Below are 13,125 nucleotides of genomic sequence, written 5' to 3'. Positions count from 1 at the left end.
TTTAGCATTATGGTACATAACAGTTCTGTCTCATTTCCTAAAAGAATTAAAATAATCCTGAAAGACATCCATTTTCCCCTCCAATGATTTGAAAGCTATATTTTTCTTGTCAATTTCAAACAAATCATCAGGTTGATGTACAGTAATCAGTTAAAACAATCATCAAGGCACAAGCTCAGCACATCAGCCACAGCTTGCACTAAAAGGATATATCAATGTCTCTCCTTAGTTAAAAATACATAATCCTTTTATTTTGTAATGCAATAAAAGAAATTAACATCACAGACACAGAAGACTAGGAAAGGGGAAACTACTTACTTCTGAATATCCAGTAATTTAAACCTATCTGTACTTCCCCACAGTACATGAAAGCAATCTTTAACACTTTGAAGTAAAATTTAACCTTTGGGGATATACAATGTAATTCTTAGGAGTAACAGTTCCATTCAGTTCCAGGTTGGCTTACTGTATGATTAAGTAGCAGGAGGCACAGTAGCCAGCCTTTCCATCAGGTTGCAACACTGATCACATGCCTTGATAAGATGGCTGCTTAAACAGATGATGGCAACATGAAGGGGAGACTTTGGATTGTCTATTTAAACTCTAGGTAATAAGTAATCAATAAAAAGTTTATCTTAAGTGCACTTTCACATGCTTTTTGTTTATAATAAACAACAAACTTTCTAATGTTGTTGCAATAGGCTTGACTACTATTTCATTTGGCCAAATGCACTTTCCCCAGTAAACTTAAAACAACAACAACGACAACAACAACAACAACAACAACAAAAATCCCTGTCCTTTCATACTAAGAAAGAGGGTTGGCTACTGATACAGTTCACTGCAAGACACATGAAGACAACAGACTGTGGCATGAGTTGTTTTTAATTTGTTGTGCTGTTACTAAAGTAAAGTTCTGAGGGCTGCAGTTAAAACATTCCAAATTCTCCCTTCCATCTTTATTGACTCTCAAGATTTTGCACAGAAAACTCTTTGGGGGCTAGAACAGCAGTAATTGTATCACACTGTTTCCAAGACTTCAAGTTTCAAAAGCAAATCATTAAAAAAAAAAAAAAATACAGTTCCTGATTTGAGTTAGATACAGGGACAAAAAATAGCACATACTTGAAGGTTACATGGTCTACAAATGGTGGCAATATTTTCCTTGGGAGAGTAGTTTTGTTGGTATATATTTTTTAAATACTCAAAAAGGCTCAACCTCAAGCAGTAATAAACACAAGCAAAAGTGATTTAACCCTTAAAATAAATATTCAGAAAACCTCTCTGTACATACAAGTGAAAGAATATGTAACACTTTCACGCAAAAAAATAATTATAATAATAATAAAGGATTTGTTCATATATGTAGCTGAAATCTGCTGTTCCAGCCCACATGTCCCCAATAAAGAATGGAGGCACAGACACAGGTGACTACTGTGGTTCACTATCTTACAGCCTTTTTGTACTGGGACACTACTACCACCAAAAATTTATCCCTCTTGTTATATTTATTAAATTTTTTAAAATTTTTTTTCTTTTTTTTTCTTCCTTCCTTTTTCTGTTTGTTTTGTTTTACAGCATGCCAAATCCTTTGGCATATGTGATGGCCTTCAACAATCTCTCTTTAAGTTTTTCTTTGCTTGAATATTCCGGAAGTAAAAGGACATTAAAGCAAGTATGAGATGTAGGTAACCTAAAGAGAAAGGGGGAAAACAGGAAAATAATAAGTCATGGGAAACAGACTCAGTTAATGCTCCTATTTTACTAAAACAAGATATACAGCTGAGATGTTTCATAATGCCAACTACACATTAATGTAAGTCACAAGGATACGCTTTTTGCTGTATCAAGACTCAGTCTTTCTCTACCCTATAAACCACTCACTGCTGCTGCTGACCCATTACATTACTGGTACATATCAGACAGCATTTTAGGTAACTAGCCCTTGTAGTTCAATGTAACTAAATCTTCTCACAACAAACTTATAGAGTTAGTACTTTAGAGTTGAAGTCACTGAGATGTTAACCTACTCTAAGGTGGAGAAAATACTCAAACCTCGTTTTAAGATGTTAAAATCTGTGCTCTTTAATGCTTTTTGGAAATACACTGGCAATATGACTATAAAAATAAATTAAAATTAACACCATGGTGTATCAAATAATGTAGAATGCTAATAGAAATGCATCAATATATTTAAACCATAAAATATGCTGTTCATGTATGGTCCCTATCAACTCCACAAAATACTGAGTTATATATAATAGGGAGAGAATATAATTAAATACCAAATTATGAAACTAGCATACTCTAATGCTGAACAATCTCCTGGGCCTCACTTAAACATTCTAAATAGATTCTTATATAGTATGGCTTTCAATTAATAAATTGTGAATATAAAAAATAAATGAATCATACTAATTTGAAAGGTTCCAAGCCAAAGTAAACTCCATAATAATTTTTAACTAGGCTAATTTTTAAAAAGTTTCTTCACACAATAACTGCAAAATAGTCTCAACTAACATTTCATGTAATTTTGGAGATCTCTATATAAAATCATAGAAGTGCTCAAAACATATGATGACAGTTCATACATGTTACACAAGGTTTTTGGTAGGTATATAGTCACAACTTACTAATTACCTTTCTGTATCTGGGCCATTTTTGGCTATAATCATCTTTAATTTTCCTAGACCTCCTACAGGCGCTCTGTCTGTGCCTGTTGTAAACTGTAAGAAGAGTCTTTTCTGGTCATCTGTAAATGAATGAACAATTTCCCAGAACTCCCTATTGAGAAAAGATACAATACTGATTTTAGTTCGGCATTCATTATAAATAGCACTCAAATGAACTTATGATTTGTATTAAAGCTGTATTGGGAGATAATCTAAAAGTTATTGTCAGGAACTCTAAAAATTCATTCCTGGTGACTTACGGGGAGTAACTCTACTTAGGTAAATTTATCTTAAAGAAATATTTCTAAATACATAAAAGCTTAGGTTCATCACTACATTATTTACAACAGTAAAAAACTGGGGAACCCTAAGTGTCTCACAATTAGAGATGGTTATATAAATTAGGGTGTGATCACGTGTAGTCAGTAACAAAAGACAAGATCCTATGAACTGAAAAAGAATGAAAGGGATACTGTGAAAAATTAACTCCAGACACCTTTGGGTATACATTTTATCGACCTCCCTCCTGTCCCTTATTTTACTGGTTTATTCATCTCTTACTAAGTTGTTGGGGTTTTTTTGGGGGTGGGGGGTGATACAGATTAAAGACAAAAGAAAAAAAGAATAAAAATTTTTTAAAACCCATACAATTACACACCTAACAGCAATAACACAAAAGTAACAACTTCATTATGAACTAGAACACTACATCAGATAGTGTGTTCTGTGTATGGAGAAGAATTATTCTGATATTTCTGTCATATGCAGTTATTTTAAAATAATGATTTAACCTGCAACATTGCTAAAACCTATGTAGTACAAGCCATGGTACAATGTTTTTGTTATCATGAGTTCTAAAAAACAAAATGCAGGTTCATAAAGATCAATCTTGGCATGCTTGTTTTAAGTAAAAGTTATATATACACTAATTCAGAGCTAAAAACTTTCAAGATTTTAGAAAACTTAGAAATATTTTAGTTATAAAATGTATTTTAATGTTTATTTTTAAAGTTCTTTCCAGAATCTTGACAGAGAACGTCATAGTTCTCAAGTCAGTAAGTATAATGATAATTTTTGACATTTTTGCATTCTATTTTCATTATCAAAATGCTGGTATTTTTATTGATGCACCACCATTATTCTGAGTCTTAGCCTTCTCTAAACTCTTGCTACTTCCCTTCCCTGCCACTCCAATACTCCCTTACCCTCAGTCCTTGCAAACCTACCAGTTACCTAGAAGAAACAGTAAAGAAATACACGGCAATAGGGGATTGGACACACAATTTGCAGGAGCCTCTCTCAGATACTCTTAGTCTGAACATCATCCTCTGGGGATCATGTTTTCTCTCTGGCAACAGAAAACAAGTCTGCTGCAGCACAGAGCCCTCTGCTGCCACAGAAAAGCTGCCCTGCAGTGGGTGGTGATCATGTCTCCTCACACTGCCAAGAGGGCTCTGAGCCTGACTGCACCAGTAACCCCTCAGGAGGCAGACTCAAAGGCACCCCTGAGAAGCTGTTTCTTTGGTCTTAAAAAAAGAAAGAAAGAAAAAATATGCGGGCAGAGCTTGTGGTTAAAAGGAGTAGGATGTCGGCCCCATATATCTGAGGTGGCAGGTTCAAACCCACTACAGCCAAAAACTGCAAAAAAAAAAAAAAAAAAAAAAGCATAAAAATCCTTTGTATAATGAAAACAATTACTGAACAAAATTCTTCTCTTCCTATAAGTGCTATGTTTTCCATTAAAATTTTGAATTAAACAAGAATGCATCTATTTACAAAGCTGAAGAGAAAAAGATTCTAGGTTTTTACATAAAGGTGGAAGCTGCATGGGTTGGATCCTGCTTAATCCCTAAACACCTATAACCTATAGCTGGAGTAAAAATAAAGAGACTGTAAACTCCAAATGTTATGCACATGGAGACAAGAACATTTGAGACCAGCAGAGTTAAGACTTCAGCTCACCTAAGCAGGAACTATGTGGAAGGAGGGGTGGGTCTGCAGAAACTGGCTAGGGCTCACCAGGGAAGGTCAGAGCCCCACCCTAATTGTAAGGGCAAGTTAGAGCACTGGCAACAGAGTGCTTAAAAGAAAGGGCCATGTAAAAGTAGCCAGAACCAGAAATTACAGTCTCAGGAAGTCACCGGGCCTGAAGGGAAGCAGAGGTGTCCCTTGAAAGTAGCTTCTGGCTATAAAGGAATAAAAGTAACTGAAAAAATGGGCTGCTGATTGCAGTGGCTCATGCCACTGAGTGGACTCCCTGAGCTCAGGAGTCAAGACCAGTGTGACCAAGAGTGAGACCCCTGCCTCTAAAAATAGCCAGATTGTGGCAGGCACCTGTATTCTCAGCTACTAGGGAGGCTGAGGCAAGAGAATTGCTTGAGCCCAAGAGTTTGAGGTTGCTGTGAGCTACGATGCCACAGCACTCTACAAAGGGAGACCCAAGTGAGACTGGAGACTCTGTCTCAAAAACAAAAAACAAACAAAAAAAAAGGGGGGGCTCAATTAAGGTAAATGAAACTGAAGAATCAGAAAGTACTGGACCACATAAAACAGAAAAATATATTAAAGGAACTGCCCTTACTGAAGCAACAGAGGAGGATCCATTCAAGGAAGAGACCACTAAGGCCACTCAGATTCTTCCCACTTCCCCCAAGACCTACTAATTGCAGATCCAGGAAAAAACCAACATGTATAAAGAAACATAAAAAAGAAAACACAATTCTGAAGGCTGAATGTGAAAGAAGTCTGGCAATGAGAAGCAAAACTTTCAGGCTGTCTAAAGTACATCAGAAAAATGCAGTCACGAACAATGGGAAATCTATAACACTACATTCCAACATGACTGAAAAACGCAATAGCAGATAGGAAAGAATACCAGTGATCAGAAATACCACACTCAGGCTGGGCGTGGTGCTCACATCTGTATTCCTAGCACTTTGGAAGGCCAAGGCAAGAGGATGGCTTGAGGTCTAGAGTTTAAGACCAGCCTGAGTAAGAGGGAGGCCCCTGCCTCTGCAAAGAATGTATCAGCCAGGCATGGTGGTTCACGCCTGTAGGGCAGCTACTCCAGAGGCTGAGGGAGCAGGAAGGTTGGAGTCCAGGAGTTAGAGACTATAGTGAACTATTATGATGCCACTGCACTCTAGCCCAGGCAAGAAAATGAGACTCTGTCTCAAAAAACAAAAACAAACAAACAAAAACCCCACAATTCAGAGAAAGATGAACAAATATGAAATAGAAATCAGAACACTAAAAAAACAAAAGAAATATGCAAAATTAACTTTGGAAATAAAAGCTTCATTTATTATATAGTGACCAGAGGAGTAATAATATGTCCAAAATTTCTACTGGGGACACAGAGTCTAGAAAAAAATGAAAGAAAGTGAATGAAAGAAAAGTGAAGAGGCCAGGCATGGTGCCTTACACCTATAATCCCTGTACTTTAGAGGTGGAGGCAAGTGGATTGCCTGAGCTCACCAGTTTGAGATCAGTCTGAGCCAAAGAGAAACCCCATCTTTAAAAATAGCCAGGTGTTGTAGTGGGCACTTGGTAGTCCTAGCTACTTGGGAGGCTGAGGCAAGAGAATGGCTTGAGCCTAAGAGTCTGAGGGTGCTGTTAGCTATGACGCTACAGCACTCTACCGGGGGTGATGAAGTGAGACTCTGTCTTAACAACAACAACAACAACAACAAAACTAAGACTGTGAAAGAACTAAATCAGAGATAGAAATTTTCAAAACAAGGGCAACAGAAAGGAAGATTTCAGAAGACATGATAGAAATAAGGAATAATGAAAAGAAAAAAAAATCACGTCAAATACAGTAGAACCTCCATAGTTAACCACCTCCCTACACTATCTCCTTAAACTGACCTAATCTTTTCTTCTTTTGTTTTTTTTTCTCTTGAGACGGAGCCTCAAGCTATCCCCCTGGGTAGAGTGCCATGGCATAGCTCACAGCAACCTCCAACTCCTGGGCTCAAGTGAGTCTCCTGCCTCAGCCTCCCAAGCAGCTGGGACGACAGGTGCCCGCCACAACGCCCGGCCATTTTTTGGTTGCAGCCACCATTGTTGCTTGGCGGGCCCGGGCTGGGGATTCAAACCCGCCACCTTAGGTGTATGTGGCTGGCACCTTAGCCTCTTGAGCCACAGGCACTGAGCCAAACTGACCTAATCTTAACAGACTGGACATATACCACATGTACATATCAGTACAACAGGCCTAGTTCCTTATGTCTGTTATAGGCCCTTGGGTAGTCAACTTACAGAGGTTCTACTGTATAAAGAAACTACAACTAAACCAAAAGAAACCTAATGGTGAATGAAACACAATATCCTAGAAACAAAAGCAAGAAAGAAGAAAAATCTCGAAAGTCGAAAAAGAAATGAAACCATGCCTGAGTTTCTCCTTATAGATCCAGAGACACAGGCGCTCAGTGATAATGAGCAGGAGAAATTCTGCTGTAACTGGCCCTGAAGTGCCTTCCTTCCCTGTGAGCCTCAGCCTCCTCCCAGACCAGAGGCAATGTGGTTAGGAGCACTACCACCAGGGATCCCAGCAAGGTGGATCCTGTCACCATAGCACAAGGCTCAGAAAGTGCAATCTAGGGCATATAGAGCTGGCAGGGGAGTTCTTCCCCTAACCAAAGAGACTCTGCAAAACTCTGGAGGAAAAGCCCTCTCAAGCAGCCCCAACAAGAACTGTTGGGGACCCCAATAGAAAGAGATACATGATATACACCAAAACACCACAACGGAGGCTGTGGAAACTAGTCACAGGAACTACAGCACATGAAAAAATACCAGGATCTGCATACAAAACCTGAACAGGAAGACTGCTTGCTAAAGGAAAAATTTTAAGGTACCTAAAGTTTCCTGAAAAAGATAAAACATCCAACATACAACCCAAAACTTACCTGTCATACCAAGAACCAGGAGAGCACATGAAGGGAAGAAGTCAACTGACGCCAACACTAAGATGAGTAAGATGTTGAAATTACCTGACAAGGATTTTAATGTAGTCATCATAAAAATGATTTGACAAGCAATTACAAGTTCTGCTGTTTTAGAAATGAAACAATAGAAAATGTCGGCAAAGTAACAGAAGTTACGATCAAAAATGAGCCAAAAGGAAATTATAGACCAGAAAAATACATTAAGAGAAAAGTAATCATTGGATGGGCTCAACAGTAGAATGAAGATGACAGAGGAGCGAAATCTGAACAAAAGAGACTAAAAAATGAACTGTATCTCAGGTACATTTGCAACAATAACAAATGAGTCAACATTCACATCATTAGAGGCCCAGAAAGGAAATAAGAGTGGAGCTGAAAGACTAAAGAAATAACGGCTGAAAAACTTCCTTGTTTGGCAAAAGACACAAACACAACCCTGAAAGTTTCAAGAAGCTGAGCAAACCCCAAATAGCAAAAATGAAACTTTTCCTCAGGAATAAGGTAGAAATAGTCATCTTCAAACAAAGAAAAATTAAAAGACTTTCTCATTAGCAGACCTGCCTTTGAGGAATGACTAAGGGAAGAGATAAAAAATGGAATCTTGGGAAAAAAAGAATGAATGTAACAGAAAAATGGGTATACACAGTAGACTATCATTCTTCTCATTAGTTCCATAAATCATAGTTGATAACTGATACAAAATTATAACAGCATGACTATTAAAGATCACAATATTTTCAAGACATAGTTGATAACATACAGAATTATAACAGCATGACTATCAAAGATCACAATATTTTCAAGACACAGTTGATAACTGATATAAAATTATAACAGCATGACTATTCAAGATCACAGTATTTTCAAGTGGGGAAAGAGAACTAACTGAAAGCAGGGTTTCTCCATTTCACTCAAAGTGGTAGTGTTGGCATCAGTGAGATAAGTAACATATCTATAATGTAAATACCCAAAGCAACCAGAATAAAAACATTTATTGTTCTCAAGGTATTAGGGTGAGGTAGGAGGAAATCAAGACATACAGAAAGGACACCACAAATAAAGAAGAAATCATAAAACAGTTCAAGTAAGCAAGTCATCATGGAAGACAGAGAGAGAGAATAAAACAAGGAGATATAAAGTAGAAGAACAGAAAACAAATAATGGCAGAATTAAGCTCTAACATATCAGTAGCAACCTTAAATATAAATGGTCTAAATATACCAATTGAATGTCAGAGACTAACAGAGTGTGTATTTTAAAATGACAACTAAACTACAGCTGGTTACAAGAAATTCATTTCAAATTCAGCAACATAGGTCGAAAGTAAAATGATAGAAAAAGATCATGCAAACATTAATTTAAAAAAAAGGAGTGGTTACATTCATAAAAACTATTAGAAATTCTATCTTTGATCAATAATATTACAGAGCTATTGCCATGATACTCCTTATCATGGACAAAATGGGATCTTCTTTTTGTAAAGCAGGCCCTGGGCCAGGTTTGAACTTGCCCCACCCTCCACCCTACCCTCACGCACAGAGCATTTGCGTGACTGGGAATTTCTACCTCTTTCTGTGAGAATTTAGTACTCAATTTCTTAAGGTGTAAAATGGAAGTACTAATTTGTATTTTGTGATACTATCTTAAGAATTAAATAAAAGAATGTATACAAAAGGGGCTTGATATAGGTAGCTATGTAAAAGGCAGTTCACAAATGTAAGAAGTATTCAGAGACAGTAATTTTATTTTCATCACCTTCTAACCAGCAGTCACCATACTCTAATCATACTCACCAGAAATATTAGATAATCTATATCCTAAATGCAGGAAAAGCATTAGATTCACATAAAATAGGAGTTATCATGAAATAAATCACAAGATTAACTCTAAAAACTGTTATTATGAACACACTTCTGACTTTGAAAGGAGATGAGGAGTTTTGGCTTTGCTTATTTGGGAAACAGCACCTAGAGAAAAACGTCTGAAGCATAACGCACACAACTCCTTTGGTGAATCAGACCTTTCCTTTAAGAATTAAACACCTTACCTAATCAGGACAGAGTCCCTGGTATAGCCACCATCATATTCTGTAGTTTCTTCTAGTGCTTGGAAATCTAGATTCTGGAAATTCATGAAAATATATTTTAGCATATTATATACTATACCTTTACAAATGATGAATCGATAACATAATTTTTTTTGCAGACGCTTGCTTTCTTACCCTGCTTCCACATATAAGCAATTCAATTTCTTCTGGTCTGAATAAGTACTTTAAGGGAGATTCATTGGTCACCATATGAAAACCTCTACGAAAAGCCTTGAACTGTTTTTCTACTGATTTATTGAGAATGTAGTCAGAATAGAGATTGACGAATTCCTGCAGAAGACATTAACCACAAGAACTTCTTACACCATGCTGTGCACAAGTAACTGGGCTGCGTGGCTGTCTTACTTTTATTTTCCCAAGGCAAAGACATTCAAGAATATTTTTATTTTTACTATTTTTAAAAATTCAAATTTTATACATACAGAGGAAAATACTTGTTATGATTTCACAGGTCTCTATCAACCACAGGTATAACCAATACCAAACAATAAAAAGGCCATAAATGTAAAACCATTATACATAGAAATTTCAAGTGTTTAAAGAGGACTCAATATAAAAGCTGGAGCCTCAACATAATTTTTTAGGTTCCTTTAAATAGGTATACAAACACAGACACATATAAACCATTTTTTCATGTATTTATAAAAGCCAATAGGTTTAATAAAGCATAATGTACTAGATTTCAACAAACCAAAAAGTCCCATTTTCTCTACTATAAAATATTTGGTAAGCTGCCTACTATATCTAGTTCAGCAAAAAAGCTATAGTTTTCTTTGACACATTAACTATTGGACCAAGTCAAAAAAAGAAAATGAATTTTGTATCCTTAATAAGTATAATAATGAAAAAAACAATATAAGTATATATTTCTTAAAGGTATATTTCATTTTTATCATAATTTTCCTGTTATGTTCTGGGTTATTCTACTGTTTCCAGATGAACAATTTTTAGTCAAAAGAAACCCAAATCTGAAATACTACTTTTCAGAAATGTATTTATATTATAAATAGGATACGAACATCAGGATTACATATAATGTTCACTTATTCTGTGATAATTACCTTAATCGTAAGGTTCTTTTACCTCTCCAGATCAATATAAACAAGATCCTGCTTTATACCACAGCCACACAGAGCTGTTAACCAACTCTTACTTCATGTCCTCTTTCTCTAGAAGTTTAGTGCCCACTGTGTGCTCTCACACCAGCTAATATTCAAAAGTGTGGTGCTATCATTTATATGAACTTGGTTACTTGATTTCTTGGTTCTTCATAGGATTATACTAGATACTTCTTTAAAACTTACAAGCACACCTGCTTCCAAATTGTTAATAATGAGATAAAAGTGAGGATGATATAAAAGTGTGTATTACCTTCCGGTTTTCATTTGTAATTGGTATCTTATCACCATTTTCCTTTAGATCATACATCATCGGATTACCAAAAAGATCTGTCTGTGATATCTGGAAAGTGATCATCATATCATCTTCCACATTCCCTTCATACTCCAATAAATCTTTTAAACTTTGATACAGAACCTAACAACCAGAAATGGAAAATTAAAGCTAACACAGAATTACAAACACAACATCAAACAGAGTTTATATCACTCTGCTTAGAGAAATACAAAACTTTTTCAATAATTAAGGTATAGATAGTATCTTTCTTATCCCCCCACAAATAGTTTACAACCTAGAAAAGAAAGACTGTCAATTTAGCAATAGATTCCACACTTGTGCTCTGTCTCAGGTTGTGAGCAGTGTGGGGCAGAGAACTAAATACACTAACTGCAGCTATCAAGACCCTTAACCAGGGCAGCTCTGATTTCACTCGGCAATCTCAGATGATTTCATTAAAAAAACAAAAGGTTTAAAAACACTTCTCGACAAAATCAATCTGACAAAAGCTGCTTTCTGACAGTAATACATAAACATTTCCCCTTTGAATTTTTAAATGTCTGTGTCAGTAAGATTAAAACCTTTATCTTAGTAAATATAAACATCAACAAAGATTACAAACAAAACCTTTTAAATTTTTATATGAATTAAATTTCATTTTTGTATTTAAATAAAATCTACAAGACTGAAAAAAAAGTGACAAAGAACTTACTGGGTGAGAGTCTCCCAAGTCACGAAAAGTTCCTTTTTTCCCCATTAGTTTCCTGTAGACAACCATGGGGAAATGCACATCCAGTATACAATTATTGTAAATAGCCAGACCCAGTACTATTCCAATCAGAGTAAACTGACCCTCAGTTTCAAAAGAAGACGGATTAAACCAAAACAATTTTGTAGATTCATCATATGTGAACATACCTATAAGAAATGATTTTTAAAAATACATTACTATTGTACTGATGAACAAAACAAATGTAAATCTAAAACGATTACACATGTAAACATATTTCTTAGAAATTAGGTATAAAATATTTGTTTCTGTTACATGAGCACTTGTCCAAATATGTATGGTTAATTATAAATTGTGGCAAATGGTGGTATGTTAATAAAAGAAGCCAAGGAAACAGTGGAATAAGCAAGTTAAAAGATTAAAATTTGGGGGCCGGGCATACTGGCCTGTAATCCCAGCACTCTGGGAGGCCAAGGCAAGTTCACACTGCTAGAGCTCAGGAGTTTGAGACCAGCCTGAGCAAGAGTGAAACTCAGCTCTAAAAAAAAAAAAAATAGCTGGATTTTGTGGTGGGTGCTGGTAGTCCTGGCTACTTGGGAGGTGGAGGCAAGAGGATCACTCGAGTCCAAGAGTTTGAGGTTACTGTGAGCTGTGATGCCACAGCACCCTACCCAGGGCAACAAAGTAAGACTCCATCTCAAAAAATAAAAAGATTGTTATCTTCTACTACCATATATGGGAAGTTTAAATTGGCACTCATAACTTTATCTACTCCAGGGCTGAAAAATAAAACAAAAAAACAAAAAAGGCTATATATTTTAAATGTTTAACTTATAAAAATATAATTACTTTTATTTTGTACCACACATACGGTTTTAAAAACAATTTTGTATTATAATATGAAAAGTTTTGGTTTTGTTTTTTCAAAACTAAACAATGCTCCATGAAATTGTTCAACCATCTAACAAAGTCAGATGATTTCAAGTACATAAATTTAAACAAACTTGGTAACTCAGACAAAGCTGCTTAATGCACATATTAGTTATGAGCCAATAAAAAAAATAAAAGTAGTTTTGTCGTCTTTCAATTTCACATAGTTTTCACTCATCGAAACCCAACTTGGGTTACTAATAAAGGAAAACACTGACTGCAAAACTAGATACTTTGGTTTTATCACACACTGACTGCAAAACTAGATTCTTTGGTTTTACCTACCTGAATGAGATGGCATTTATCTTCTTCCTTTTAAAAAATTAATTTCTTAATGGA

The 13,125-nt window shown here is 35.9% G+C and overlaps 1 protein-coding gene across 8 annotated transcripts in view; it reads right to left on the bottom strand.

Annotated features, from left to right (window-relative positions):
• Positions 1 to 225: 225 nt before the first annotated feature.
• UBE3A (ubiquitin protein ligase E3A) overlaps positions 226 to 13,125 on the bottom strand; it is a 120,933-nt gene continuing 108,033 nt past the window's right edge. For all 8 annotated transcript variants that reach the window (XM_012811620.2, XM_023519296.1, XM_023519295.1 and 5 more), the window contains 6 exons: positions 11,839 to 12,044; positions 11,103 to 11,267; positions 9,846 to 10,001; positions 9,672 to 9,745; positions 2,641 to 2,784; positions 226 to 1,693 (listed from right to left, as the gene is read on the bottom strand). In XM_012811620.2, coding sequence (XP_012667074.1) covers positions 1,573 to 1,693; positions 2,641 to 2,784; positions 9,672 to 9,745; positions 9,846 to 10,001; positions 11,103 to 11,267; positions 11,839 to 12,044 — 866 coding nt within the window. In that variant the 3' untranslated portion in view covers positions 226 to 1,572. The remainder of the gene's footprint in view (positions 1,694 to 2,640; positions 2,785 to 9,671; positions 9,746 to 9,845; positions 10,002 to 11,102; positions 11,268 to 11,838; positions 12,045 to 13,125) is intronic.

The sequence above is a fragment of the Otolemur garnettii genome, unplaced genomic scaffold (assembly GCF_000181295.1).
Source record: "Otolemur garnettii isolate 467f Iridium unplaced genomic scaffold, OtoGar3 scaffold00170, whole genome shotgun sequence".
NCBI classification, from domain to species: domain Eukaryota; kingdom Metazoa; phylum Chordata; class Mammalia; order Primates; family Galagidae; genus Otolemur; species Otolemur garnettii.
The sequence above is the reverse complement of the archived record's forward strand: the minus strand, read 5'-3'. Positions and strand labels throughout refer to the sequence as shown.